General features: G+C 45.2%; 1 protein-coding gene across 3 annotated transcripts; it reads left to right on the top strand.

Annotated features, from left to right (window-relative positions):
• The first annotated feature begins 99 nt into the window (after positions 1 to 99).
• Positions 100 to 24,683, top strand: MACO1 (macoilin 1). Of its 3 annotated transcripts, none has more exons than XM_083879548.1 (11): positions 100 to 696; positions 7,356 to 7,497; positions 8,327 to 8,453; positions 9,629 to 9,752; positions 10,115 to 10,293; positions 10,770 to 11,265; positions 18,411 to 18,569; positions 19,530 to 19,712; positions 20,420 to 20,540; positions 22,246 to 22,420; positions 23,392 to 24,683. In XM_083879548.1, the coding sequence occupies exons 1-11, from the start codon at positions 617 to 619 to the stop codon at positions 23,592 to 23,594; spliced, it is 1,989 nt and encodes a 662-aa protein (XP_083735674.1). In that variant the 5' UTR covers positions 100 to 616; the 3' UTR covers positions 23,595 to 24,683. The 3 variants fall into 3 exon arrangements, with proteins under 3 accessions (XP_083735674.1, XP_083735673.1, XP_083735675.1); XM_083879547.1 differs by having other exon boundaries at positions 114 to 696; positions 10,767 to 11,265; positions 23,392 to 24,681; XM_083879549.1 differs by having other exon boundaries at positions 119 to 363; positions 10,767 to 11,265; positions 23,392 to 24,681.
• The last annotated feature ends 1,345 nt before the right edge of the window (positions 24,684 to 26,028 follow it).

Raw genomic sequence — 26,028 nt, 5'->3', positions numbered from 1 at the left:
CGGTACTACGGTGACAGAGGAAATTGAGCCCTCCCTCTTCCGTTTCCGAGTGGATGGCTGAGCTGTCCTTTTATTATTCTGCTTCTCTTCCATTGGGCAGCTTTGCTGTCGGTCACCGCAAGGGGCGGGAACCAGCCGGCAGCACAGTAGGCGGGATACGATCAAAGTCTGCATTCTGATTGGTTGATAGGCCATCATTCATAAATTATCGTATCTGATTAGGTTACAGGGCGATCACTCATAGTGGTGGGCGTGGCACGCGACTGCTCGAGGCGGGCTCAACTTTCTGGCGCTGCGATTGGTCTATTTTACCGTCAGTCTGCCTTTCTTCGCTGTTGATTAGTCGGAGATGCTGTCACTCAGGTGGATTGAACCGTTTGATTGGTCCGCGCGTGGGGAGGCGAGGCGCTGCGCGGCGGCTGCGCGGGGGGACACGGCGGGGAGGGACGGACCAGGAATTATTTTTATTTCTTTGTTTCCCGGGGAAAAAAAAAGGGGGAAAAAAGGGAAAAAAAGAAAAATAAACCAAAAAAAAGGCCCCGCGCTCGGGAACCCCCCGCGGGGGCGGATGGTGCTGCCGTGAGCGGGGCGGGCCGGGCCGGGCCGGGCCGGCGGGATGAAGCGGCGGAGCGCGGACTGCAGCAAACTGCGGCGGCCGCTCAAGCGGAACCGCATCACCGAGGGCATCTACGGCAGGTACCGAGCGGCCGCCGCGGCACCGGGAGCGGGCGGTTCGCGGCCCCGGGCCCCCCCGGCCGCCCCCCGGCCCTGTCACCGTCATGGCGCCCCGGCCGCCCCTCAGGCGCTGCCCCGCCCCGGGCCCTCCGCGCCCCCGGGGCTCGGCGGGGCCGGGGGGAGCTGCTGGCCAAGGTGCTGCCGGCGCTGCCGGGACAGAGCGGCCCGAGCCGGGCCTGGGGTGCGCGCTCAGCGCCGGGGCCTTCGCCCTGTGTCACCCCCGGCGTGGCGCGGCTGGGGGCTCCGAGCCTGGCTGGGTCTCCTCAGGGAGGTTTTCCTGGTGGGGTTTTACAGCCGGACAATGCCAGAGGTGCCGGAGCTCTGTGTCTCCTCAGGGAGGTTGTCCAGGTGGGGTCTCACGGCTGGACAATGCCAGAGGTGCCGGAGCTCTGTGTCTCCTCAGGGAGGTTTTCCCGGTGGGGTTTTACAGCCGGACAGTGCCAGAGGTGCCGGAGCCCCCAGCTGTGTCTCCCCGGGGAGGTTTTCCCGGCCGGGCACTCCCAGAGGCTCAGGCTCGCCCTCAGCAGCGGTTCCGAGGCAGAACACCTGGGCTGCTGGCTCGGCTCCTCACGCAGGGTTCCACCAAGTTGTTTTTCCCGTGCTTTTGGGAGGCTGTTTTGGGAATCCCCGGAGCAGGGATGGATGGCCCGGCTCAGCCCTGACCCGGGAATGAGGAAACAAACAGTGCTGAAGGGAGATGCACGTGGGATGTGCCTCATCCCGGCAGTCGGGATGTGTTTTCCAGGTGTTCACAAGGCACCAAAACGCCGAGTTGTGTCCCAACACCGCCGTTGTGAGCCTGGTTAAGGGGTAGTTTAGAGCTCTGCTCTCCCGAGTATGTCAGGTTTTGCGTGGAATGCAGAATAATTCTGCATTTCTCAATCAGCAGGAGTTTGTGAGAGCTGTAGTAAACGTGCTGCTGTCCCATTTCTGTTTCTAGTTCAGTGGGGCTGATGAATGCAGTGCCTGGAAACCTGAGCGAGCTCATACAATTCAGATGTTAACTTTGCATGAGGGAAGCAGCTGCTGGGGAGCTGTGACAGGAATAAAATCGTCCCAGTGTGCTGCTTATCCCACTTGTAGTGAATCTGTGAGAGTGGAGAGCTTTTGGCTTTAGACTTTCAGGTTTTGGGAAAACGCTGCCTGAAATGGTAAAGAAAAGCATCCCTCGTGTAGAAATTGTTATTCAAGGTGAAGAGTAATTCACATATTTAAGGGATTTCTTATAAGTGGATTTCAAAAGTCATTCCAAATGACTTTTGGATATGGACAGAATTTACCTTTGAGGTGACTGGCAGGGAAGGTGGGGTGAGGGAAGGATGGAAAATCAGGGGAACTCCAGGAGCTGAGTGAGTGCAGCTGGAAGAGCTGCTGGAGTCCTGGGAGCAGCTCAGAGGCACCTCTGGCTTTGCTTCTCCTGGGACGTTTTGGTTCAGGAATGGATTTTTAGACTTTGTTTCACGTGGTGTTTTGCTGAACAGAAACAATCAGTGTCCTCAGAGTGTTGTCCCACAGAAAGGAAAGAGAAATCATGGGAAGGGCTTTTCCTTAGGAAATCCAAGCAGAGGGAAGTTCTTCTGCATGGGTTTGGGATCTTCCTCTTTTTATTTTATTATTATTATTTCTGTCTCTACTCTATTATTCAGTGATCACATGCCGGTAACATCTCACAGAACTACAGTTGTCTAAAAATTCTTGTAATTACTGCAGTTATTTACTCAGCTTATCTTAATTGTCCCCATCAGCTTACACAGACCCAGTAAATGCAGTTATCAGGAGGAAGCATCCTGGGTTTATGGGCAGAGCAGCCAGGCTGAGCAAACAGCAGGATTGGGATACTTAACTCTTTGTTTTGTTTGCTTTTTAAATTAAGCCTGATCTTAAATTTAGCCTTCTGTCCAGCCTAGGCGAGTGAGCCAGGCACAGCTGTGGGTGAGAGCTGGGAAAATGAGGAGTTTTGGAGCAGGTGGAGCAGGGAAGGAATTGTCCTGCAGGGAGGCTCTGGTGGCAGAGTTCACTGCGTGTGTAAAGCTGAGGCAGATTAGAAGAAGTGACAGAAAAACAGAACAGTGTTAGAAATGTAAAATCCTGGGCTGCATTGAAAATGTGGATGGTCTGTCTCTGAATGTTGATTTTTGCAGTGACTTGGGCTCTTTAGAAGGATCTGTGGAGAGAACTTTATTATCATTTAAAATAACTGCTTTCAACAGATCTCCAAACCCACCACACTCACAGTAGGAACTGGAGGATCTCTATTTCCCACAGTTTATGTTCCAAATTTTGCCTCCTCCCGTGTAAAACAACGGCAACAGTTTAAACATGCTGAAGTGATTTAACATCTCCTACCTTTGGCAGTGTGCATGCATTAAACCCTTAATTGTTAATTAAAGTATTCATTGCAGCTTGTCATCAGTTAAGCAGTTAAATTTTACTTGTTCCTGCTTGTTCCTAAGTCTTCCCAGTCCCCATCTTCGGTTCAAATCCGGTAAAAATCCTCCAGCTGCGTTGCTGCTATTGCTTGTTTTGGCTCTGCTTGGTCCCACTTTTATAGCTGGGGGAAGTTTCAAGATGAATTCCACACATCCCTGCTTTAGGTTGTGCTGGTGGCTGCAGTCTCCTGGATTCCCTGACAATGGTCCTGAAATACTCCGTGTTCCTTCAGAGCCAGGATTTTTTTAGCTGAGGATGTAAATTGCCTTTTCTCCCAGGCACTCCGTGGGCTGGCAGCCAAGTGGGTGCCTGCCAGGGGAGGGTGTCTCATCTCCTGGTGGCACAGGACAGGATTCCTGGGTGCCACAACCCCTGAAACCTTCCTGGTTCCCTCTGCCACCCAAATCCTGACAGGGCTGAATTCCAAGGGCTGGATTTCTGACAGCCAAATAAACCGGAAGGAAAACATCAGCACTACCCCCAGGAATTTGGCCTTTTTTAGGCTTTTCTTGAAAATCCATGATGATTCCTCCTGCTAATTTATTCTGGCACTTTTTTTTTTTTTTTAAACCAGCTTCCTATAGAGGGTAAAGCATTTTCTGCTGGAGCTGCCCTAGAGGTCTGGAACAAAGCAGCAGAGCTGCCTTTTATGACTTGAACTTCAGTGCAGGGCTCCAGTGTAATTTAGCCTACATTTAATGTGTTCTAGTGTGGCACAGGGAATATCAGCCCTGGTGCTAAAGCTAAAGGGCTCCTGTGGTTGGATTTTGGTGTTGGCAGCTGAATTCCCAGAGTTGCCAGTGGCTCCTGTCCCTGCCCCACTCCCTGGGTGCTGATTGCTGGGCTCCCATCACTGCCAGGGTTTTGCCTTTCCTTCCCTGTCCCAGCTCAGGGGTGGAAACCTCCTGTGCCCTGACAAGGCACAGAATCAGGAGTCAGGGAGCTTTCCTGGGATTCTTTGCATTTCTTTTCCTTTTCAAAGCTGTAGCTGGCGCGTGTTTCAGGTGGCCAGTGCCAGCAGTGATGTTTTCTGCCTTCCAGGCTCGCTGTGCTCGCTCTGTTCCACTTCTCCTGCCCACTAATAACAATCTTAGATATCTGTTTGTGTGTTTATTTATATAAAGCTTTTATATTTCCTAATCTCCCCTCAGCATCCCCAGTGTTGTGGCTGCTGGATATCCCTGAGGTTGGGAGGGGGGTGGTTTGTTGATTATTTGGTAAATTCACCCAAATGCTCCAAGTTCACCTTTTTTAAAGCTCACCTGTGCCCTTGGCACCCTGCCAGCCTCGGGATGCCTCCCACTCCATTGTCTTGGCTGAGTCAGGCTGCCGAATGGAACATGCCAGGATTCCCTTCCCAGCCTTTGGGCCTTGCTGATCATAGTGGGGTAGAATAAAGCTTAATCGACCTCTCCTTTGGGTTTGAGGTGCAGAATTGGGTCTTTTTCTAGGGATTTTTGGCAGTATTTTTACCTTACAGCCAGCAGAGGATCAGCTTCTGCGGGGCAGTAAAAGGAGAACAAAGAACAAGAGAGGGAGGGAAAAAAAAAAAAAGGAAATGGCATCTGGCACTTGCAGGGGGAGCAAGAATAAGGAGGAAAATTATTTGTTTGCAAATTCAAAGGGGGAGCAGAGGCACTGCGGGGTTATGAATAAATCTTTCTCTGCAGTGTACATAAGGCATCAATTGACCTTTCAGAGGAATTGCAGCACTGTGATCACTGCTCCTCCCTGCCCTGTGCCCTGCTCCTCCATGGATGTGTCCATCCTTCCCCTTCCCGTTATCACCCTCCAGGATTAGATGCCAGATGCTGTTTCATGGGGAGAGCCCTGGCCTTAAACCTCTGCCAGAGGGCAGATTTTTTGACATGTGTCAGGAAATTGGATAACAGATTTCAGGTATTTATCTGCAAGAATCTTCCTCTGTGTTGGGATCCACCTCAGAATTCCGGTTGGCCTCGTGGAATATTATTTGAGGCTCTGCAATAAAAAGGTTTTGCAGGGGATTTAATTCCTGGGGATGTGTTTCAGCTCTCCCTGCTGAACACAATCCTGGCTGTGCAGCACCTCAAGGGGAGCAGCAGCTGAGATTTGGGCTCCTTCCCTGCCAGGCCCAACACAAGGATTGAGGCTTTTAAACTTCCCGGTGCTCCTGGAATTCTGAATGGCTTTGGAGCCCTTCAGACAATGAGAAATGGGCTCTTTTAATACTGTTGGCAAAACCTCCTTACAAGTGTTGCATTGTTCCAATTCCACTTTAGAAGGTGCTAAGTGTCAGCAGGGCCCTTGGATTGATATGAATTTAATATCAGAAATCACTTTAATGGCTGTGTTACAGAACTCTTGTTCAGCAAATGCTTTCACTTGGAGTGGCACTTCACAGCAGCAGCATTAGCCCTGACAGCCCTCGTTTGCTGGGGAAAAATGGGGTCTCCTCGTGGAGAAAATAAACAATAGCCATGAGTGGAACCCAGGAAAAGGCTCCACTACACAACTGAACAGGGAATTCCTGGTTGTGATGATTTTATAGAATTTCATCACATCTGAGGTGCTGCACAGGTACAATTGCAGAGTCTGAACCCAAATGTCACCTTTAGTGTCAAACATTCTCTGAATGCAGCTGCTTTTTCCAGCTTTCTGGTGAAGATCTAAACTTTAAATAACCAGGGAAAGGCAGCCTATGGAAGCACAATCCACAGGAGAATGTGACCATTTCAGGGGTTTTGTTTGGCTGGGGTCTGGTGTGAGATATTTTGTTTTGGGGTTTGGGGGGTTTTTTCTTAATTAACACACTGTAGTTTCATTCTCCTCAAACAGTGATTTGTGACTGGGGCCGGCTCCATCAGGACTGCAAACAGCACTTCCTTAACTTTCCCGAGTGTGTGCCATTAATTTTTTGTTTCCATTCCATAAAAGTGCTTCCTGCAGCCTTTGGCTTTGTGTTTTCCCCAGCCCGTTGTGTTGGTCAGGGCACTCTCAGGCACATTCACCTCTGAGTCCCAAGAAATCCAAGTGTTTTCCCAGCCCTGTGCTCTGACCCCGACCTTGGCTGACAAGTGGGTGAGAAATGCACGGGTTCAGTCCTTTCCAATGCTCTGCCGGTACCTCTTTCCCTGGAAATTCTGTGGTTTGTCTCTTCCCTAAAGTTCTGAATAATTTCCTAAAAAAGCAGGGCAGGAACTCGACCCTGCCTGGCACTGGGTGCAAACCCTTGGCACCTCCCACTGAACATTCCAGGGCAAAGTTCTGCTGGTTGTGCTGGGCTGGGAGAAGAGGGAAAACAAGTTGCTAAAAGGAAAATTTGCATTTGATTTAACAGAGAAAAATATATTTTTAACCCCCCCTTTTTTGTTGTTATAACCCAACAGAGTGGAGCAAGGTATTGGGGAGTGGAGTGACAGATCTGAGGGTGGTGGGTTTGGGGGGGAAAAAAAGGGGTTTCGCTTCTTTTTTTGGAAGAATGGATTGGGCTGATGGCTCAAGTGTTGTTTGGGTATGAGCTCAGAATGTTTTTAAGCTCTGTTGCCAAGAAGGATCATCAGTGGTTCCAAATGCAGGACTCAGAACATGGGAATGTGGCTCAGAAATAATTAAAAAATAGAAGTCAGGCTGGTCTCAGGCCTCATGTGCTTCCATTTTTCTGGGCCTTTATTTGTTTGGTTTTTGAGGGATCTGTTTGCCTTCATGGAAATGTTTTCAAGTCTCACACTGATAACTCAGTATCAAAACAGTCTTTAAATTGCTGTAGGCTTAAAATACATCTCAGTTTATTGGTGTTAAATGAGGGAACATCTGCAGCCTGCTGAGGATGGGGAACACAGGAATTCCTGAGTCCCAGGGGCAGGAGAGGAGTGGAAAAGGACAATTCCAGCTGGGAGAAGTTCCCTTTGGCAGGAAAGTGCAAAGGGAAATGTGTGAGAGCAGTGACCCTGCTGTTTATCAGGAAAAATAAATGCAAGTTCCGTATTAGCTTCATTAGACCAGGCTCTGCTGTAATGGAATAATAATAATAATAATAATAAAACAAACCCTACACTTATTTTATAAAATTATTTTGGCTGATATTTCCCTCTATGTATTACAGTTGTCCTTAATTTTAATTCTGAATATTTTAATTAAGAAAAAAAAAGAAACCAGTTTGTCTGTTGGAAATCCTGACTTGAGATTTCCTTTTTCTTTTCCCCCCTCAGCACGTTCCTGTACCTGAAGTTCCTGGTGGTGTGGGCCCTGGTGCTGCTGGCAGATTTTGTGCTGGAGTTCAGGTTTGAGTACCTGTGGCCCTTCTGGCTCTTCATCAGGAGCGTTTACGACTCCTTCCGATACCAGGGCTTGGTGAGTGGGCACTGTATTCCCTCTATTCCTGGAATATTCCAGATATTCCAGGGAATATTCCATGTTCCACAGCTGCCCCAATGGCACTGAGGTCCTCCTCACGGCACAGGGGTTTTCTCTGATTTATCTCTTCTCTCTGGTGGATATTTTATCTATGGGCAGTGGAAATAAAACAAAGATTTATCCAAATTTCACCACAGAGAAATATAATTTAAATTACTGAGCTGGGTTTGAATTAATCAGAATTATGTATAACCTTATATATGTAAACAAGCAAGACTTTCTGTATTATTTTAAAGAAAACTCTGTTATATAGAGTTTTAATATTTTTGTGTGTGTGTTTATTATAAATGTGTATATATTATGTGTATGGTTAGGTGTTTATGTATTTATATACATATATATTATATATATGTTTACATATGTTTCTATATCATATGTAATATATTATATATTATCTATATATTTATATTTTTATATGTGTGTGTTTTTAATTTATTCATTTATGTATATGTGTACACACAGACCTGCTGTCTAGCTGTATATAGGGGACCAAATATATAAAAATATATTTTAATACGTTTAAATATTGGGGCTCTCTCTATACATAAATATATTTTAATATGTTAAATTATTTAAAAAATAAATAGATAGGTAATATTAGAAATATTGGTGTGTTAAAAATTATAGCTATTAGATATTTTATATAAATTGTATATTATTATATTATAGATATTATGTATTTTAATACCTATTAAAACCCCATATTGGTTATTTTTCCTGGAATAACTAAACCTGTTTCTTTATCCCTCTCCCTCCTTTCTTTCAGGCCTTCTCAGTATTTTTTGTGTGTGTAGCATTCACCTCCAACATCATCTGTCTGCTCTTCATCCCAATCCAGTGGCTGTTCTTTGCTGCCAGCACCTATGTGTGGGTACAGTATGTGTGGCACACAGGTGGGGCATTATTCTTTATTTACAATTTCTTTATTGGCCACTTCCAGGGCTCAGTTTGTACCTCACATCTTTTAGGAACAAAACCCCTCTGCTGTTACCTTACTTAAAGCAGGTTTTTTTTAGAGTTAAAGATTTTATTTTGGTTTTTTGTTTTGCATTTGGGGTGCATCTTCAGTAAGCAGGAACTGGAGGGGAATCAACAGGAATTCCAGAACAGTTAAAGGAAAATGAAATTCCTGGCTTTAAAACTCTGCTGCAGTGATTCAACAAATACAGAGCACACAGGAAAAATTTGTGGCAGTGTTCTGTTCTTCCACAGTCAATTGGTGTGCTGTTAGTTGAGTCAATAACATTCAAATATCAGTTATTTCAGTGACCAGAGTTTAATTCTGCTTTAGCAAAACTTTGTGTCAGCTGGGTCCAGTTTCTGAGCTGGTGATAGCAGAGCCTGCCTTGACAGTTTGAGACTTAGATGGAGAATTCTTGTCCCCCTCTGCTGCCCTTTTCTCCCTGAGTTATTTGGGTTTGTTCTCATAAACCCCTGGCTTTGGAGCTGGGCGAGGTGGTTTCCTTCCTTCCCTCTATCAAAACATTTGTGGAATAAAATCCGATTGAAATTTATTTTTAGGGGTAACTTTTCCCTCCCCAGATTCCTGGGGTTTGGGGTTTGGGGAACATTTGATGCCAGGGGCTTGCAGGGTGCTGTGGATCATCCCTCACTCAGCTCTGTGACAAATTAGTGACAAATTAGTCACTGCTAATAACAGCAGTGTGGGAGCTGATGGCAGATGCTGTGAACCACTTGCTGCCCAATTTCAAATACCTGCAGAAGCTGGGGTTATTTTTAGAGCTGTATTCATATGTGAAAGCCTCATCTGAAGTTGTTCAGGGTTGATGCTCAGAAGGAAGAACTTGATGGGCCAGTTTTAGCTGTAGCTATTCAGCTGATTTCATATTTTAATTCATGGCAGCCTCAGGAATTACTCATTTTCAGTGCTCATCCAAGTTGACAGGAACTTGATTTTTATTTTTTTTTTTTTTTAAGTTATGATTCTTTTAGGTGAAATCTTTAAGGTTTGTTTCCTCAGACTCCTGAAATGTTTTAAAATTAACTTTCCAATCCTTGCTGCCTGTACTCTGTCCCTGAGGTGCCTCTGTTTCCCTTCTCTCCACAGAACGAGGTGTGTGCTTACCAACAGTATCACTGTGGATACTTTTTGTTTATATTGAAGCAGCCATTAGATTTAAAGATTTAAAAAACTTCCACGTGGATCTTTGTCGTCCATTTGCAGCACACTGGTAAGTGCTTCTCTGTCCTTTTCCTGTTCACCTTAAATTCACCAGGAAAATGAATAATTGGGTTTTTTGGGGGTTCAGGGTTTGTTCAGTGTTTCCCTCACACTTCTGCCATGAAATATTCCATGAGAAATGTGTGTAAACAAGGGCCCAGTGCCACCTTTCTGTGCTGTCAGGAATTTGTCATGTGGGTATTTCCTGAAAGCTCCTGTGGAACAGCAAAATCCACTTTCTAAATCTTTTCCTAGGGAAATTGCTCCCAGGTGTATAATTACTGATTAATTTGCTATCATGGCTATAGTTTATATAATATTAATATATTAGTAAAAATTATTAATAATATTGCTTTTTTTTTCCCTCCTTAGCATTGGCTACCCAGTTGTGACTTTGGGCTTTGGCTTTAAAAGTTACGTCAGCTACAAGATGCGTTTGAGGAAGCAGAAGGAGGTGCAGAAGGAGAACGAGTTCTACATGCAGCTCCTGCAGCAGGCACTGCCCCCAGAGCAGCAGATGCTGCAAAGGCAAGAGAGGGAGGCAGAGGAAGGCAAGTTTTTTCTTCTTGTGTTCTCTGTTCCCTGCTGCTCCCAGAGAAAACGGAGCCCAGACGTGCTGAGGAGCTGCTGGGTTTGGTGGGAGTGTGCTGAGCTCAGGAATGAAATCAGTTTGGGGTGGTTAATGTGGCAGGAAAAGTGAATTATGGCCCCTCTGCTCAGCTCTTCATTAGCAGCTGCATCAATCTGGTCAGTCAGTGCTGGGTGAAGCTCTAGTATTTATTATTAAATTTATTATTAAATTAAATCTAGTATTTATTATTAAATCCCCCATTTCCTGCCTGGAATGAGGCAAAAAGCCTTCAAACGGGTGACTTTGGATTCTCTTTTCTAGAGAGTCTCCAATACTGATTGTTTCCTGCAGGAATGATGGATGTGTCCATAATGATTTTTCTTTCTGTGGCACGTTATTGATGGATTTAATGAACTAAGTTTGGTTTATTTTTTTCTCTCTTTGGTGTTGCAGCAGCCAAAGGATTATCTGATATGGATTCCTCAATACTCCTTCAGCACAATGGAGGCATTCCAGCCAATAAAAAAATCTCTGCAACGTTGCCAGAGCTGGAATATCGAGAAAAAGGGAAAGAAAAGGACAAAGATGCAAAGAAACACAACCTTGGAATAAACAACAACATTTTGCAACCTGTAGACTCTAAAATACAAGAAATTGAATATATGGAAAACCATATCAATAGTAAAAGATTAAACAATGATCTTGTAGGAAGTACAGAAAACCTCTTGAAAGAGGACTCATGCACTGCCTCGTCCAAAAATTACAAAAATGTCAGTGGGGTAGTGAACTCCTCACCCCGCAGTCACAGTGCAACCAACGGGAGCATCCCCTCCTCATCCTCCAAAAACGAGAAAAAACAGAAATGTGCCAGCAAGAGCCCCAGCACACATAAGGACTTAATGGAAAACTGTATTCCTAATAATCAGCTAAGCAAACCAGATGCACTGGTAAGGTAAGTTGGGCCTGAGCCTTGTCTCATCCTCCCTTGGTCCATCAGGACTCGGGGCTTTAATTTGCTTTTTATTGGGAAAATGTCATTTATGGTCACGTAGAGAAGGCAGAGTTGTGTTGGTGGTGGGATAAGATCTGCAGGAGATGTCTGGAGCTGTGTTGCTGGTTTTTGTTTGATGTGCAGCCTGGAGCAGATTGCCTCATTTCTGGCTCAGGATCTGCTGCTCCCCAACCTCACAGCTCTATTGTGAGGCACCAGAAATGTTCTGGTGGAAGGCAGGAGAAAAATGTGGAGAAAATCAATTCATCTGTCATTGACAGCTCTTCTGTGGAGCACCCTCTGCCTCTCCAGGGACTTCAGTGAGGTTTCTTGGTGCCTGAACAAGTGGTTTTGGTTTGTTTTTCCTTCAAAGTGTTTGGCTTTTGTATAAATCTTTAATTTCCAGCGTGGAGACAGAGGGTGCAGCAAGGCAGGGCTAGGTTAGGGGCAAGTGTGGGGCTGAGTTAGCTCTGCTCACAGTGAGTTAGGGGGCTGGTGTGGGGCTGGGTTAGCTCTGCTCACAGTGAGTTAGGGGGCTGGTGTAGGGCTGGGTTAGGGGCTGAGTTCAGCTCTCCCCACAGCCCTGGTGCAGACACAGCTCACAGGGATCACTTTGGGATCTCTCAGCATGGAGAAGTCCCAGCTTTGCCCCTGCTCCTGGGAAGTTCGGGGGGAGGTGGATGTGAGGTGCTCACCCTGAGGCAGATGGTGTGTCTTGTGCTGCCAGGAAAAGCTCCAGTGAGGAAAGTGACTGTGCATGGAGAGATGTCTGGAACAAAAACTGTTCCACAATTCTGCCCTTCTCCAGCATTTCCCACCTGCCTCTCTTATTCCTTCTTCCCCCAGATCAATGTTGGCCAACTTAATTGGCACATCAGGCTCGTTTTCCCTGCAGGTACCTTTGATAATTGGGCTTTTGTCTCTGAGGATTTGTGCTGTGGGAGCACAATTACTTCAGTGGAAATATTATTTTCTTCTCTGGTAATCACTCTGCCCCTGATTGACATAGCCCTGCCAATTAAAGAGCCACACTAATTGATACCTAAATGAGAAAAGCAGCTGATCAATGTGATCTGTGAATCCAATGCAGGATTGATGGGATGCAGATTGTTCCCATCCTCAGCTGGCAGCTCTGCACTCTTTATAAGGTTGGTTTGTTTTTAAGAAGGGTCAGCTCAGTTTGCTGCACTTCCAAACATTCCAAAGTCTTAAGAAGAGGGAAGGGAAGGAATCCTTTAGGAATGACCTGCCAGGCTCAGAACTGTGTGGCTGTGACAGGCACTGAGATTTAAACCTGGTGTGTTTAAAGCTTAAATTTCACGTTGAAATCCTTATGTGTGAACTTAGAGCAGGTGGTCGTGAATTGCCCAAGGTGGGTTTTGGATCACAGAAATGAGTCTGCAACCATAATTCCTTAGGGAATTCCTGGAGCTCGCTGGGGAAGGACAGAGAGCACAGCTGTACTCTGAACATGCCTCACTCTGCCCTGAGAGGGAATTGAACTTCTTCAGACAAGTGTTTTTGGGATGTGTGGGTGTGGAGCTGTGCTACAAATCCTTGGAGCTGTTCCCTGTCCCTGCTGTCCCTGTGCAGGCAGCCCAGAGCACAGGGAGCACCAAACTCCAGCATCCTGCTCCAGCTGCTGCCTGAAATCATTCAGGAAATCTTGTTTCTGCTCAGCCTGCCTGTGTAACTCCCACACCACTGGGAGCATCAGCTCACCTGACAAATTGGATGGGATGGATGCACTTAAATTTAAAAATTCATGGCGCTTTTTTTATTTTAACCTTGTCAATTATCCCGTCCCTGGAGTGCCAGGCATTTGTTCATCATCTTTTCCACTTCCAGGAGTGTTACTCATTCCTGTTATTAAACTTTCAGCCTGCTGGAGCCTGGAAAGGGCTGAGTGAAGTCCTGCATTTGTTCAGGCTCGGGTCAGATCTGCTCAGCTTCCAAATAAAGCTGCTTTTTGTGACTCTGTCCAGCAGCACACAGCAGGATGGCAGAGCTGAGCTACTTTCCTTTTGTGTCCACACGTGATGAGGCCCTGAGCTGAGTAACCAGGAGCAAATGTGAAATATTCCTGCTGCTGCTGGGGGCTTGGGATTGACAGGGCTGGGGACAGTCAGGATCAGGAGCTTTTGGAGACCAGGAGTTTTACAGGGCTGTTCACTTTGAAACACTTGATGTGATCTCTCTGGAAGGGTCCTGCATAATTATAATTAATGATAGATTTTATAGCTACAATACTGCTCTTATTTGAAGCTAAACTTTATTTTTGCTCTGTCTGGTGGAATGGCAGGGCCTGAGTGGTTTTGTGGAGAGGAACTTCCTGCTGTCCATCCCTGGGAATTGTTCCATCCTTGGTAACCAGAGCTGAGGTTTCCCAGAGGATCAGGGACCTCTGGGCTTTTCTGAGACATCTCCTGAGGGTGCTGAAATCTGCTGGTGCCTGTCCAGCCCCTCATCACTGAATCTCTGGGATCTGAGGCTTCTTTCCCAACTCTCAGTGGAGGGATCCATTTGGGGTCAGCCTGGTGTCCCTCTGCACTTTGCTGCTCTTTGTCAGGAGATCCAGAGCAAATCCATTTTTTACCATTTCACTGTCACTTCTGAGGTGAAACAGATTTAGAGCCTCAATATGTGGAACAAGTCCAAGCTGTAATTGCTGCAGAATTATTTTTTTGTTGCTGTTTATTGCACAGAACAACCCATGACCTGCCCCTGCCTTTTAACACCCTTAAAAATCCCTGCACTAAAACAACCCAAAAAAACCCTGGCAGTGCAGCTTGGCAGAACTGTCTGTATCCACAGAGGTCCTGCCTTGGCACACGAGGTGATGAACAAGCTGTCTCATGTACTAATTATTCCCACAGATAACGAGGACATCTTCTGGCAGTTGGACTGGGAAAATTCTTGGTGAAGCAAAAGCTGCTCTGCCACAGCTTATTTTGCTTCTCTTAAAATGGTGTTACCTGCAGAGATGGACTGGAAGGTTTTAATGTGAATTTTATGGCTGTTTGGTGCTGATAGTGTGAAATTTGGGCAGAAAGGGCTTGGTGCCTCTTGCTCACCCCCCTGTGCCTGGAGTGGCATTAGAGCAGCAGAAGGTTTCCTGTGTCAGCTGCAGGGGGGTGAGGGCCAGGCTTCCCTGCAAGCACAGAGCAGAAAATCAGGATTGGGAAGGTAAATGAGGAATGTTGGGAGCCAATCCCTCCTGCAGACCCTTCCCAAGGCAGCAGAGTGCTCAGAAACTGAACAGCCTTTGGCAATGGCCCCTGCTTGGAGCAGGGAAAGGATCCTGGTTTTCTGTGGGTTCCTGGCTTTTTTGGGAATGAAAGAAGGATCCTGGCTTTCTGTGGGTCCCTGGCTTTTGGGGAATGAAAAGAGGATCCTGCTTTTCTGTGGATTCTTGGCTTTTTTTTGGGAATGAAAGCTGCTCCTCAGGGCCTGTTAATTCCAGCAGGGAAAGAAGGATCCTGGCTTTCTGTGGGTCCCTGGCTTTTGGGGAATGAAAAGAGGATCCTGTTTTTTCTGTGCATTCCTGGCTCTTTTTTGGGAATGAAAGCTGCTCCTCAGTGCCAGCAGGAGCAGCCCAGGGCTGCAGAAGCTCAGTGGCCACTTGCAAGGAGCAGCTTCACTGCAGGGACTGCTTGTGCCAGAGCTGAGCCTTTTGGAGAGCATCTCAGGGTCTTGTGGGTACTTTAAAATTATAATTTTTATATATACTGTGTTTCAATCGAGTGCAATTTCCAGATGATTATGGGATGGAGTAAACTGAGCACCCAGACATCAGTACTGGGGAGCATTAAAGCTGGATTGAGTGGTCTTTAAGTTCACCCATGAGATATTTGGGGAAATACTCCCTCTCCGAGGTGATCCTGGTGAATTCCCCTCACCAGGAACGATAGGAGGTGGTGCTCAGCAGAGGAAATGGGTAAATCTGCAGTTAGAGGAATGACACACTGAGGGAATTGACCTCACTTGTATAAACAGCACGACATAATCTGCAGCTAAAGCCTCATTTAAAAAGCAGTTCTGTGTCAGAACGAGTGAAACATCTTCCACAACTCGGGTTTGCTTTGCTCCCCCTCCTCTGCAAATAACTTTCTCCAATAAGCCTGGAAATAAGAGACTTAAGCAGCAAATGAAATCAGAGTAAGAATAACAATAATCAGAAAAAGGCTGGTTTAGTGGGTCATTGCTCATAGCAGCAGTGCAGCCAGTTCAGAGGGGAGGAGGGCAGCTCCCTGCACTGCTCCCTGCGTGCAGCAGTCATGTTTTATGGCTCTGTGTGGGTTTACCTTGATGTGCTTTTATTTTGGAATGGTTTTAATGTCCTTGTGGGAGAGGTGAGCTCTGTGACAGTGCAAGGAGCACCTGTGGGTCTGAGGGGTAACTCCTTTCTTGTTTTCTTTTTCTTAATGAAGTTGTGTCTCCCTAACTGGGGCAGAGGAAGCACCTTTGCATGATGGTGGATTTTGATCTTCCTCTCTGGTTTTGGGGAGACAGGAGCCTGCATTTGCTCTGTAACTGGCACAAAACAGATATTCTCTGCTCGGGTGTTTAAAGCTGGAGCAAAACCTTCAATGTAATGAAAAGGGGGTAATTAAAACCTGCTAAAATCTTTCTATAAAGCCTCATTCCCAACAAGCCCATTGATAAAGCGATTTCCCAGGGGTTTGTGTGGCATTGAGTGGAAAGAGAGGAATTTCTTGTGATAATTTTTTTCTGGCCCCTTTGGAGTGATGTCTCATGGATGTTCCACCCTCCCTGAGGCCCCATCCCACAAATTCCCCACACAGAGGGAAAAGCTGTGGCCTGATCTCTCTCTGCTCCAGGACTGCAGGATTGGATCCTGCAGGTTGGTTTTATTTTTGGAGCAACCTTGGGAACACTCAGGTGCAGGAATGTCACCAAGCAGATGCCTCCACAACCCTGAACTCACAGCAGCTCCCCACTGCCAAAAATACAAATTCAGCCTGTCCTTTGCCAGCACCTCTGGGCTGTTCTGGTTTTATGGGCTCAGGGCTTCTTTTCCTGGAATACTCAATACCCAAAATAAATCCTGGGGTATCTTAGGTTGGCATAGTCTGAGCTATAGGTAAAAGCTATTTACAGCTCTTCTCTTCAGTTATCACTTCACTGTAGCCACGGGTATTGAAATTATTTATGGGTCAGTGCAAAGTGGGGTTCAGGTGTGTTCCTCTATTGGAACAGCATTTTTTATAGAAACCTGGATTAAAACCAATCAGCTGTTGGCACACCCCAGTCTGGCAGTGGCTCCTACAGCTTCTTACTCTCTTTAATTAAAACATTTGCTCTCTCTAAAACACTGGGCTGCTGCTTTTTTGGCAGTTGAAATGAAACTCTGCTTTCTTTGCCCAGCAACTGCCCTGTCCATCATTTAACACTGCACAGGGTGGCACCACTCCCCTAAAAACAGCTGCTGCTGTTCCCATTTTGGGGCTGAGCTTGGAATACTTGGTCAGGTTTGCAAATTCTTTCCCTCAGCAGAGCACCAGGTGTTGAAGTGATTTATGCACTTCCCTTTGAGGTGGGTGTTTGCTTTGTGCTGTTACTATTTGCCTGTAAGTTGATTTTTTTTCTTTCTGTTTAAGGGTTCTTTTGCCCGTTTATAGTGCACTGAAGGAATTCCTCTTCCTAGGAGGGCACTTCATAGACCTGGAGAGGCAGCTGGGGCAGGAGGGGGCTGAGGTTTGAGTTGTCTGAGGTGTCCCAGCCTGCAGAGGCTGCTCCTGGCTCTTCACTCCCCCTCTCACCTCTCTGGGCTGTTTGAGCCGTTACAAACCCACTTCTCTGGATTCCCACGGCTTTGGTGGTTCCACACTTCCCCTCTGGATTCAGTGGCACAGGATGTTCTCCCTGCTCATCTCTCAGTGCCTTTCAGGCTGAGATTTCCCTGCACTGAAACCCAAAAATGTTTTATTAAGAAATCAAAAAGCTGCAGCCATCCATCTGCAGTGCTGAGTGTCACTGAGGGCAGCTCTTCTTGGCTTTTGTGATTGTTCTCCTCATCTTAATGTCCCACTGCCACGAATTCAGAATGGAAGCCTAGGAAATAAAACCACCTTCATCTTCTTTATGGGTATTTTAAAGCTCTCAAATCAATACCTGGCAGAGCAAAGGAGGATTGTGTGAGAATGGCTGAGGTGTATTTGCTTTAAATAAGTGTGTAACAGAGTTTAAAGAGGTTGATTATTCACCTGTGATGTTTTTATTCTAAGAATCAATAACCTTATTTGTGGGGGGAAGAATCAAAGTGAGCTGAGTGCCTCTCTTCCAAAACGTTGTGTTTTATTTAACAATATTTTAATTAATAAGATTACATGAATCTTTCAGGAATTTTCCAAAGCTACAATTTCAAGCATAGAGCAGATGGTCCCTGTTCAAGAGCAATTAAAACTAAATTTACTGACTCCTGAGCTGGGGATGACTTAACACATCCTCCTTCCTCAGCGTGCACATCATGTGCTGCAAGAAAATACCAACGTGCTGAGGTGACAATTGAGCAGCTCAGCTCTGGGAGACAAATCAAACCCAGCATTTGTGGACAGAACAAAATCTGTCTGTGTGTGTTAGAGCTCCTCAGACTCGAGAGGAAATGCAATTCCATGGGATTTGTTTTACCACTTCATGGAAGTGAATTCCTGTGGGAGGCTCTGAGGCGTGTGTGGCTCTACATGGAGCTCATGTGTTGCTCTAATTTTCAGCCTTCTGATTGTTTCTCATTTTACTGGAGCTTTCTCATAATTTTAACATAAACAAGACTTATGTTTTTGTAAATAACATTCTTTCTAGAGGGAAGGACAAATGGATGGACTTCTGAGTTGACCACTGGGGTCAGAGAGGTGGTCCTCTCATCCCCCAATCCTTGATCAAATTCCAAACCCTATTTAAACCCCAAATCATAATAAACTTCCTCTTTTTCTCTGCTCCCTTCTCACCTGACGGTGAGCGTCGTAATTGTGACAGAGCCGTGTGTGGGGAGTTCAGTAAAACCCGATTATTTATCGAGGGCACAACCCCGCAGAACTGTGAGAGCTGTCTGTTGGGAGGCTGAGCGTGTCTGGGTGTCTCCCCAGGTTGGAGCAGGACATCAAGAAGCTGAAGGCTGACCTGCAGGCCAGCAGGCAGGTGGAGCAGGAGCTGCGCAGCCAGGTGAGCTCGCTGAGCTCGGCCGAGCGCGGCAGCCGCGCCGAGATGGGCCAGCTGCGCCAGGAGAACGAGCTGCTGCAGAACAAGTACGTGCACCCCGGGCCGGGAGGGGTTAGCGGGGGGACAGGGCTGGGGGGACACAGGGGATGGGGATGGATGGGATGTGTCCTGTGTAGGTAGTATAGAATGTGTGTATATATAGTGTAGATATACCTTGTGTATAGTATGTATACTATACAGTATATATATACACATTATATGTAGTGTGTATATATACCCATTATATATAATGTATATACCCATTAAATATAGTGTTTATATGCACATTAAATATAGTGTGTTTATACCCATTATATATAGAGCGTGTATATACCCATTAAATAGACTGTATATACCCACTAAATATAGAGTATATATACACATTATATAGAGTATGTGTATATACTCATTAAATATAGTGCATATACACCTTATATAGAGTGTATATATACACCTTATATAAATTATGTATATATAGTATATAATGTGTATGACGCATAGAAAGTGTATGCATAGTATATTTCATGTATATAAAGTATAAAAGTTGTATAAATATATATAATGAATAAAAAAATATGCATATGTATTGTATATCATCTGTATATAATGTGTACAAATATGTCATGTATATAAAATATGTGTATATATTATAGTGTATATAGAAGGTGTGCAAATATATAATGCATATATAATGTGCACAAATACAATATATAGTGTCTATAAAATTTGTGTACATATAATATGCATATATAATGTGTACATGTATTGTATATAGTTTATAAAAATACTGTATATACTTATATATAAGTATATTAGTAAAATTTGTATAAGTAAAAGCTAATATATAAATGCAAAAGGCAACTGTATTGGCATTTATAACCAAGTAGGTGTCACTGCCTGGGGGCTGCAGAGGGGGATTGTGTTAAATCATCCTGAAATGGGAGGAAGAGCCAGTTTGATTTTAATAAATCAATTGATTTTAATGAATGGATCCTGTCTCCCTGCAGATTGCACAACGCTGTACAGATGAAACAAAAAGACAAACAAATGATCAGCCAGCTGGAGAAGAAGCTAAAGGCAGAGCAGGAGGCAAGAACCTTTGTAGAAAAACAATTAATGGAAGAAAAGAAAAGGAAGAAGTTGGAAGAAGCAACTGCTGCACGAGCTGTGGCCTTTGCTGCTGCTACGAGGTGCTGTGCCCTTGGGGAGGCTCTGGGGCAGGGAGGAGGAGCCTGGGGTTGATCTTTTATTTCAAAATAACCAGCTTTATTTGCCTTGAGAGGTTTATTTGTGTTGAAACAAGGCAGCTCTGGGAGATGTTCTCCCCTGGAGCTGAGCCTCGGTGCCTACATGACATTTACACGTGTAAAGGATGAGTGTGCTCTGAATTACCTGCTGGATCCTGCTCTCAGGGATGTGTCCTGCTCACAGGAGCATCTCCTTCTACCTAGAGACTGGGAACTCAGGATTTCTGCAGTGACATTGCCCAAAATGCTGGAATTTCCCTGCTGGGGCAGCAGCTCTTAGTGCTCAGCACTGTGGGGTTGCTGTAGTCCCACAGCAGCCCAGCACAAACTGGGGTCACTTCAACCTGCAGGGCTCCAAATGTAAAGAATTATTCCAGCTTTTCTGTAAAGAATTAGTCCTGCTTTTCTGCTCTCCTGCATCTCATATTGATGAATATTTCATCAATATCCCAAATCTCCCAATAACTGAGGCATAACACCAAATAACTTCCTGCATTGTCGCCATGAGGGGAATCATTTTGCTGAGAAGACTAGAATTGGTTGCTTCTTTCTGTGCTCCAGTTTTTATTTTAGTTTTTCCTGTAGCAAAGAGCTGAGGAGGGGCAGCCTGGTTGTTATTTCATGTGTTTTGTGCTGTGCTGTCCCTGCAGGGGGGAATGCACCGAGTCCTTACGGAACCGCATCCGGGAGCTGGAGACAGAGTGCAAGAAGTTAACAATCGACATCAAACTGAAGGAGGATCAGATCAGAGAGCTGGAAATGAAAGTTCAGGTAATGCCACAGCACCAGGGGCTTGGGCCAGCAGCCCCAGAGAGCTCCCAGCCCTCCCATATCCATGGATCTGCCCAGGGAGTGCAGATCTCCTGGGGTGAGGAGGGGCCAGAGGCTGAATCCAAACCGTTCCATGTTCAAGGAATGTCCAGAGGCTCAATCCAAACCATTCTGTTGTTAAATGGGGATTTTTTTTCCCCCCAGACCCTCTGGTCTGTGTAGGCTGAGTGTAGAATCCTATCAGCAGGATTTCTCCTCCTCCCAGGAGCCTGTGGCCAGTCTCCTTATAATAAATCATAAATTTCACTAAAAGTTGCTGGTTAAGGCAGTCTGGAGCACTGGCCAGGGTATTTTTTTTTCTTTGTGAAAGTGCCTGAATATTGAAAATGCTTCATGGTAGATGTGCAGCAAACAGGGTTGGGTTTGTTACAGCTCAAATGTGTGCCCTTACTCCTGTCCTAAAGATGTGCTCAGACTGACAAGCTGCATGAAAATGGATTTCTAATGCCTCTTCAAAACCCACCTGGTGCTGCTGTGGACTCGTTTCCCAACCCAGGTGCAGCCTCCTTGTCCCTGGATTTACCAAACTCTTCACAACGAGCGTGGTTTATCCATGGAGTGTTTGAGCATGGCTTTCATATAATTAAACCCAGCTCTCATTAAGCTTTTTAATTTTATGCATTTTAGCCTCTTCAAGCTGTTAGAGAAGCTTTTTTTGTTGCAGGCATTAATATTTCCCCCTTTGCACTGTTGTCCCTCCATTTGAAGGTACAGAATATTTTTGTGTGTGTTTTTTATTTCCCCCAGCCACAGGTTGCCTGGCTCTTACATCCATGATAATTGCTCCCTGTTTTTCTTTTTCCTTATTTCCCTTAATTTCTGGCATTTGCAGCACAGTGAGGTTTAATGTGAGCTAAAAATAACCCCTTGAATCAGCCATTTAGATTGGATTTTAGGAAAGCTTTGTTCCATGTTGTCCTAAAGCACTGGAAGGGGCTGCCCAGTGATGGAACCCACAGCCTGGAAGTGTCCAAAAAAGTGTCCAGAGCCGTGGATGTGGCACTTGGGGATGTGTTTGAGCTGGATTTGATGCTCTGAGAGTGAACACTTGTGTGATTCCAGCCTTTTTTTCCACTCCCCCAGCCTGGCTGTGGAGCTCAGCTGCCCCTTGGAAAGGGATTTTGGGGGTTTTTGGGTAGAGGGTGAGGCCCAGAGCAAATGGTGCTGGAATTATGGCTTTAACCACTTGTAATTCCTGGAGGTGATACTGGCGACCTTAATTAACCAGCCTTTTAATTAATACCAGGCCCAGTGTGGGGAAAGGGAAAGACTCCTGAGGCTCTCTGCTGTGTAAAGTCCACCAGGCTGGCATTTTTTGTCCCCCAGGATGACATTTCTGCCCTCAGGATGGCATTTTTTCCCCCCAGGATGACATTTTTACAGCCAGGAAAACATCTTTACCCCCAGAATAACATTTTTTGGCATTTCTGTCCTCAGGCTGACATTTTTTTGACCCTAGGCTGGCATTTGTACCCTCAGGCTGGCATTTTTCCCCCTCCCAGGATGAATTTTTACAGCCAGGGAAACATCTTTACCCTCAGAATAACATTTTTGCCCCCTAAATGACATTTTTTGCCCCCCAGGCTGGTATTTTTGCCCCCCAGGCTGACATTTTTGCCATTCCCATTGGGATTTTCCCCCGCAGGAGCTGAGGAAGTACAAGGAGAACGAGAAGGACACGGAGGTGTTGATGTCAGCACTCTCAGCCATGCAGGACAAGACCCAGCACCTGGAGAACAGCCTGAGTGCAGAGACCAGGATCAAGCTGGACCTTTTCTCTGCCCTGGGAGATGCAAAAAGGCAGCTGGAGATTGCCCAAGGTACCTGGGGGCTTCCATTCCAGAGAGACTGGGGGGGAAATCCTGGAATTTTGTGGTCCCCACTCAGCTCTCAGAGGGAATTTGGCATTTTCAGCTTTGGGAATGTGGAGCTTAAACCATCTGACCTCACCTTCCCAGCCCACCAAACTGATAATAAACATTAAAATAGGTGCTTAAATTAATTCATGGTTATTTTCTGTATTTTATAAACCATTACAAGGAGCTGGAGATCTTTTAAAGCTCTAAAAGAGCTCCGTATAAAAGAGATCAATGAATTAAATTAAGCCTGTTATTAAGCTGCTGCCCTTTCATCCTAATATTAAGAATTTATTACTCCTCAAGTAAATAAAACCTAAATTTGGGGAGAACTCGACCTGTTTTAACCCTCAGCAGGTGAGGGGAGTGTGGGCTCTGCTGATGGTGCCACCAGAGGGAGCAGAAAACCAAAATAAAACCCAGGCCAGGCTTTGTGCAGCTGTGCAAACCGTGGAGCAAAAATTCAATAACTCTGCATTTAACACCAGTTTAATTTCCCTGCAGAGGGCTGTTTGATTGCAGGGATATTTAATTAGAGGGAGAAATTGTTTGGTTTTGTTTCAGCAGTGGGTTTTTTTGGTCACCTGCTTTCAGGAATTGCCATGGTGGTGGTGTTGTGAAAGCTCAGTGGGAAATGATGGGAATGGGGCAGTTTGGAAAATGAATGGGTTTTATGAGCAAATATTTGGGCTTTTGTGAGGAGTTTGGAGGAAAAAAAATGCAGAAAATGAGATGAAATAAAAATAATCCTTGGGGGTGGTGCAGCTGTGAATCCAAACAATGCAAAATTACAACTGGAGCCTCGAGTTTCCTTCTGTGCTAATTGGAGCTAATTAAACACAGCCCTGACCAGGAATCAGGAGCTGCACAGGTGGGGATTTCAGGGCTGGGGGAAAAGGGAACATTCTGATTTCCTGTGCTTTGGTGTTTCACAGGGCAGATCCTGCAGAAGGATCAGGAGATCAAGGAGCTCAAACAGAAGATCGCCGAGGTGATGGCAGTGATGCCCAGCATCACCTACACTGCAGCCACCAGCACTCTGAGCCCCGTGTCCCCACATTATTCTTCCAAATTCGTGGAGCCCAGCCCCTCTGGGCTGGACCCCAACGCCTCTGTCTATCAGCCCCTGAAGAAATAAAAGCCAAGCCAAGGTTCTCTGTGCCCTGGGGGCTGCAGGAGCTCCCAGGGGCTCTCTTGCAGTCATGAGGAAAATTGTTTTTCGTGTGGGACTGTGTTTGTTGTCATTTCCAGCAGGAGGAAAAAAAAAAAAAAAAGAGCATTTTGACTAGAACTGCCCATCAGTTTTTTCTTGTAAATTTTTAGGAAACCTCATGGAACTTTTTGCGATTTGTTTTCCTTGGCCAACGCATTAAAAACAATTCTTGGTTTTTCAAGTAGCCAATTTTTGCCTTTTTATGTATTCTTGCATGGTTTCCTCTTGAAAACAAAACAAAACAAAAAAACAACAAAAAAACACAGGGCTTTGCTTGGTTTTTAACCCTTTCTCCTCAGTTTATTTTATTTAATGATCAAATTGGATTTGCAGATTCATCCAGTGAGGAAAACCCTTCAGTTTTCCTCAGTGAAAGGGTTAAAAGAATCCAACAAAGCTTTGATTTATAGATGTATTAAATACAAAACACGTGGATGTTGCAGAAGATAATTTGATTTTTTTCCCCCCCCTCAAAGGACCAAACAAATTCCAGGGGCGTTGTTGAAGGGAAGGAATAAAGAATAGCTGATGATGTGATGGTGGTTGTTGTGTGAAATATTTATAAATCCCCCATTGGTGTTTTTTTTTTTTTTTAGTCATTGAGAATTGCTCAACAGTCTTGTTCACAGTGCCTTGGGAAAAAGACATTTCAAGAGGAAACTTGATGGTTTAAACTATTTTTCCCCCCCCACCCTTCACTGTCATCCAGCTTCTGTCTCAAAGCTCATTCCAGAGCCTGCTGCAAGCTGCTCATGGTGATTTGGGTGTTCAGCAGGAGCCAGGCTCCATCCTCTGTTTCTTTTTGGTCCAAACTCAGCAGTTGTTCTGTCCTTGGTGGTTCTGCACTGGGAGGCACCAGATCCCTCCAGGAGAGTGAAGGTGGAGCTGTGCAATGTTCTGTACACGAGAGACTGTAAAGCTGCCTAATAAAAGCTGCAGTTCTGGGGTTTTTTATTTTATTCACCTGTCATTTATATACACTTTATCTCTCCCCTTCTGTCTGAGTGGTTTCCAGCCAAGGAGGTTGGGGTTTTTGTTAAGGAAAATCACAAATTGCACAAAGTTTTTAAAATGTGTGTTTCCATCCACAGAAAAGGGGATTTTAAAGGGGTTTTTGCACTGCAGGGGGTCAGAGTTTGGGAAGGTGGGGAGTTGGGAGGGGTGGGAAGCCAAGAGGAAATCCAGCCCCAGCTTTAGGATTCTGCAGACATGCATTGGACTCTGGTAGTTCTGAAAAGAAAATATTTTGGTTTTTAATTATGGTGTTAATTAGCACATTACCTCATGCAACAACAACAACAACAACAAACAACAACAACAACAACAACAACAAAAAAAAGGCAGGGCACTCAAGTCAACAGAAAAATCCCAATTCCATCCTTTTACTGTCAGAGCTGCCCTGGGCTGCAGCTCCCAGCTTTAGCCAGGTGTGAATGTTGCTGTGGTTTGGATTTTGGAGCCATCCCTGTGTCATTGTCACCATAGAAGTGTCACTCAGAACTGTCAGATCCTTGAGCAGGACATGGAATATTGTCCCTGATTTTTGTGCTGAGGTTCCCCCCTTTTGCTGCCCCCCTGGGCACTGTTTTTGCTCAGTACTTGGTCATGGCTGCATCTTTTTTTTTTTTTTTTTTTCCTGTGGGGTTTAGAAAAAATAAACATTTTCTTGCAGATAAAAACTCATTTTTAAATATTTTTTTTGCCTTTTTAACTGCCCTGATGTAGGAGCAAAAAGGATAAGTTTGGTTTGTTATACCAGGTAAGTTTTTCCTTTGGCAGCAGGGAAGCAGAAGGAAGAGCAGCTCTTTTTTGGGTTCCTGTATAAAATCAGCAGCTTCCCCCATCTGTGGGCTCTAAAATCAGGTAAATTTTAATTTCTTGGACTTGCAGAAGTCCAAGTTTGGCCTTTGCCCTTTTTCAGACACAAAGCAGAAGCAGCTTCTCCCTGGTTTTCCTTTTCTTCCCAGTTCTCTTCATTGTAAAATCTTCTCTTGGGAGTCCTGCAGTTGGATTTGGAGTGAATTTGGGTTTTCCCTCTTCCTTTAGCTCCTGAGTTTTTGGGCTCCATTTGGCCTCCAGGTAAAATTTACCAGGAAATTCCAACCTTTCTTTATTATATTTTTATTTTTATAATTTATTTTTATATTTTTAATTTTTTACTCTGAAGCCACCCCCAGTGTGACACACACACACACACGGACTGTTCCCAATCCAACCCCATTTCTGTGCCCAGCAGCTGCTCCAAACATTTTCTTTTCCAGGACATTTGTGTGCAACAGATGGATTTTCTACACTCCAAACCCGAAAAATCTCCTTCCAATACCACCAAAAGGGTGTTTGGTAGAAAATTAAAGGAAAA

Source organism: Zosterops lateralis (assembly GCF_965231275.1).
Source record: "Zosterops lateralis genome assembly, chromosome: 28".
In the NCBI taxonomy this organism is placed as follows: domain Eukaryota; kingdom Metazoa; phylum Chordata; class Aves; order Passeriformes; family Zosteropidae; genus Zosterops; species Zosterops lateralis.
The sequence above is the reverse complement of the archived record's forward strand: the minus strand, read 5'-3'. Positions and strand labels throughout refer to the sequence as shown.

What these genes read in the sequence shown, in the direction of transcription:
- MACO1 (XM_083879547.1), top strand. Translation starts at nt 617, where the DNA reads ATGAAGCGGCGGAGCGCGGACTGCAGCAAACTGCGGCGGCCGCTCAAG. An exon ending in ACCGAGGGCATCTACGGCAG is followed by an intron (nt 697 to 7,355) that starts GTACCGAGCGGC and finishes TTCCCCCCTCAG; the next exon opens with CACGTTCCTGTACCTGAAGT. An exon ending in CCTTCCGATACCAGGGCTTG is followed by an intron (nt 7,498 to 8,326) that starts GTGAGTGGGCAC and finishes CCTTTCTTTCAG; the next exon opens with GCCTTCTCAGTATTTTTTGT.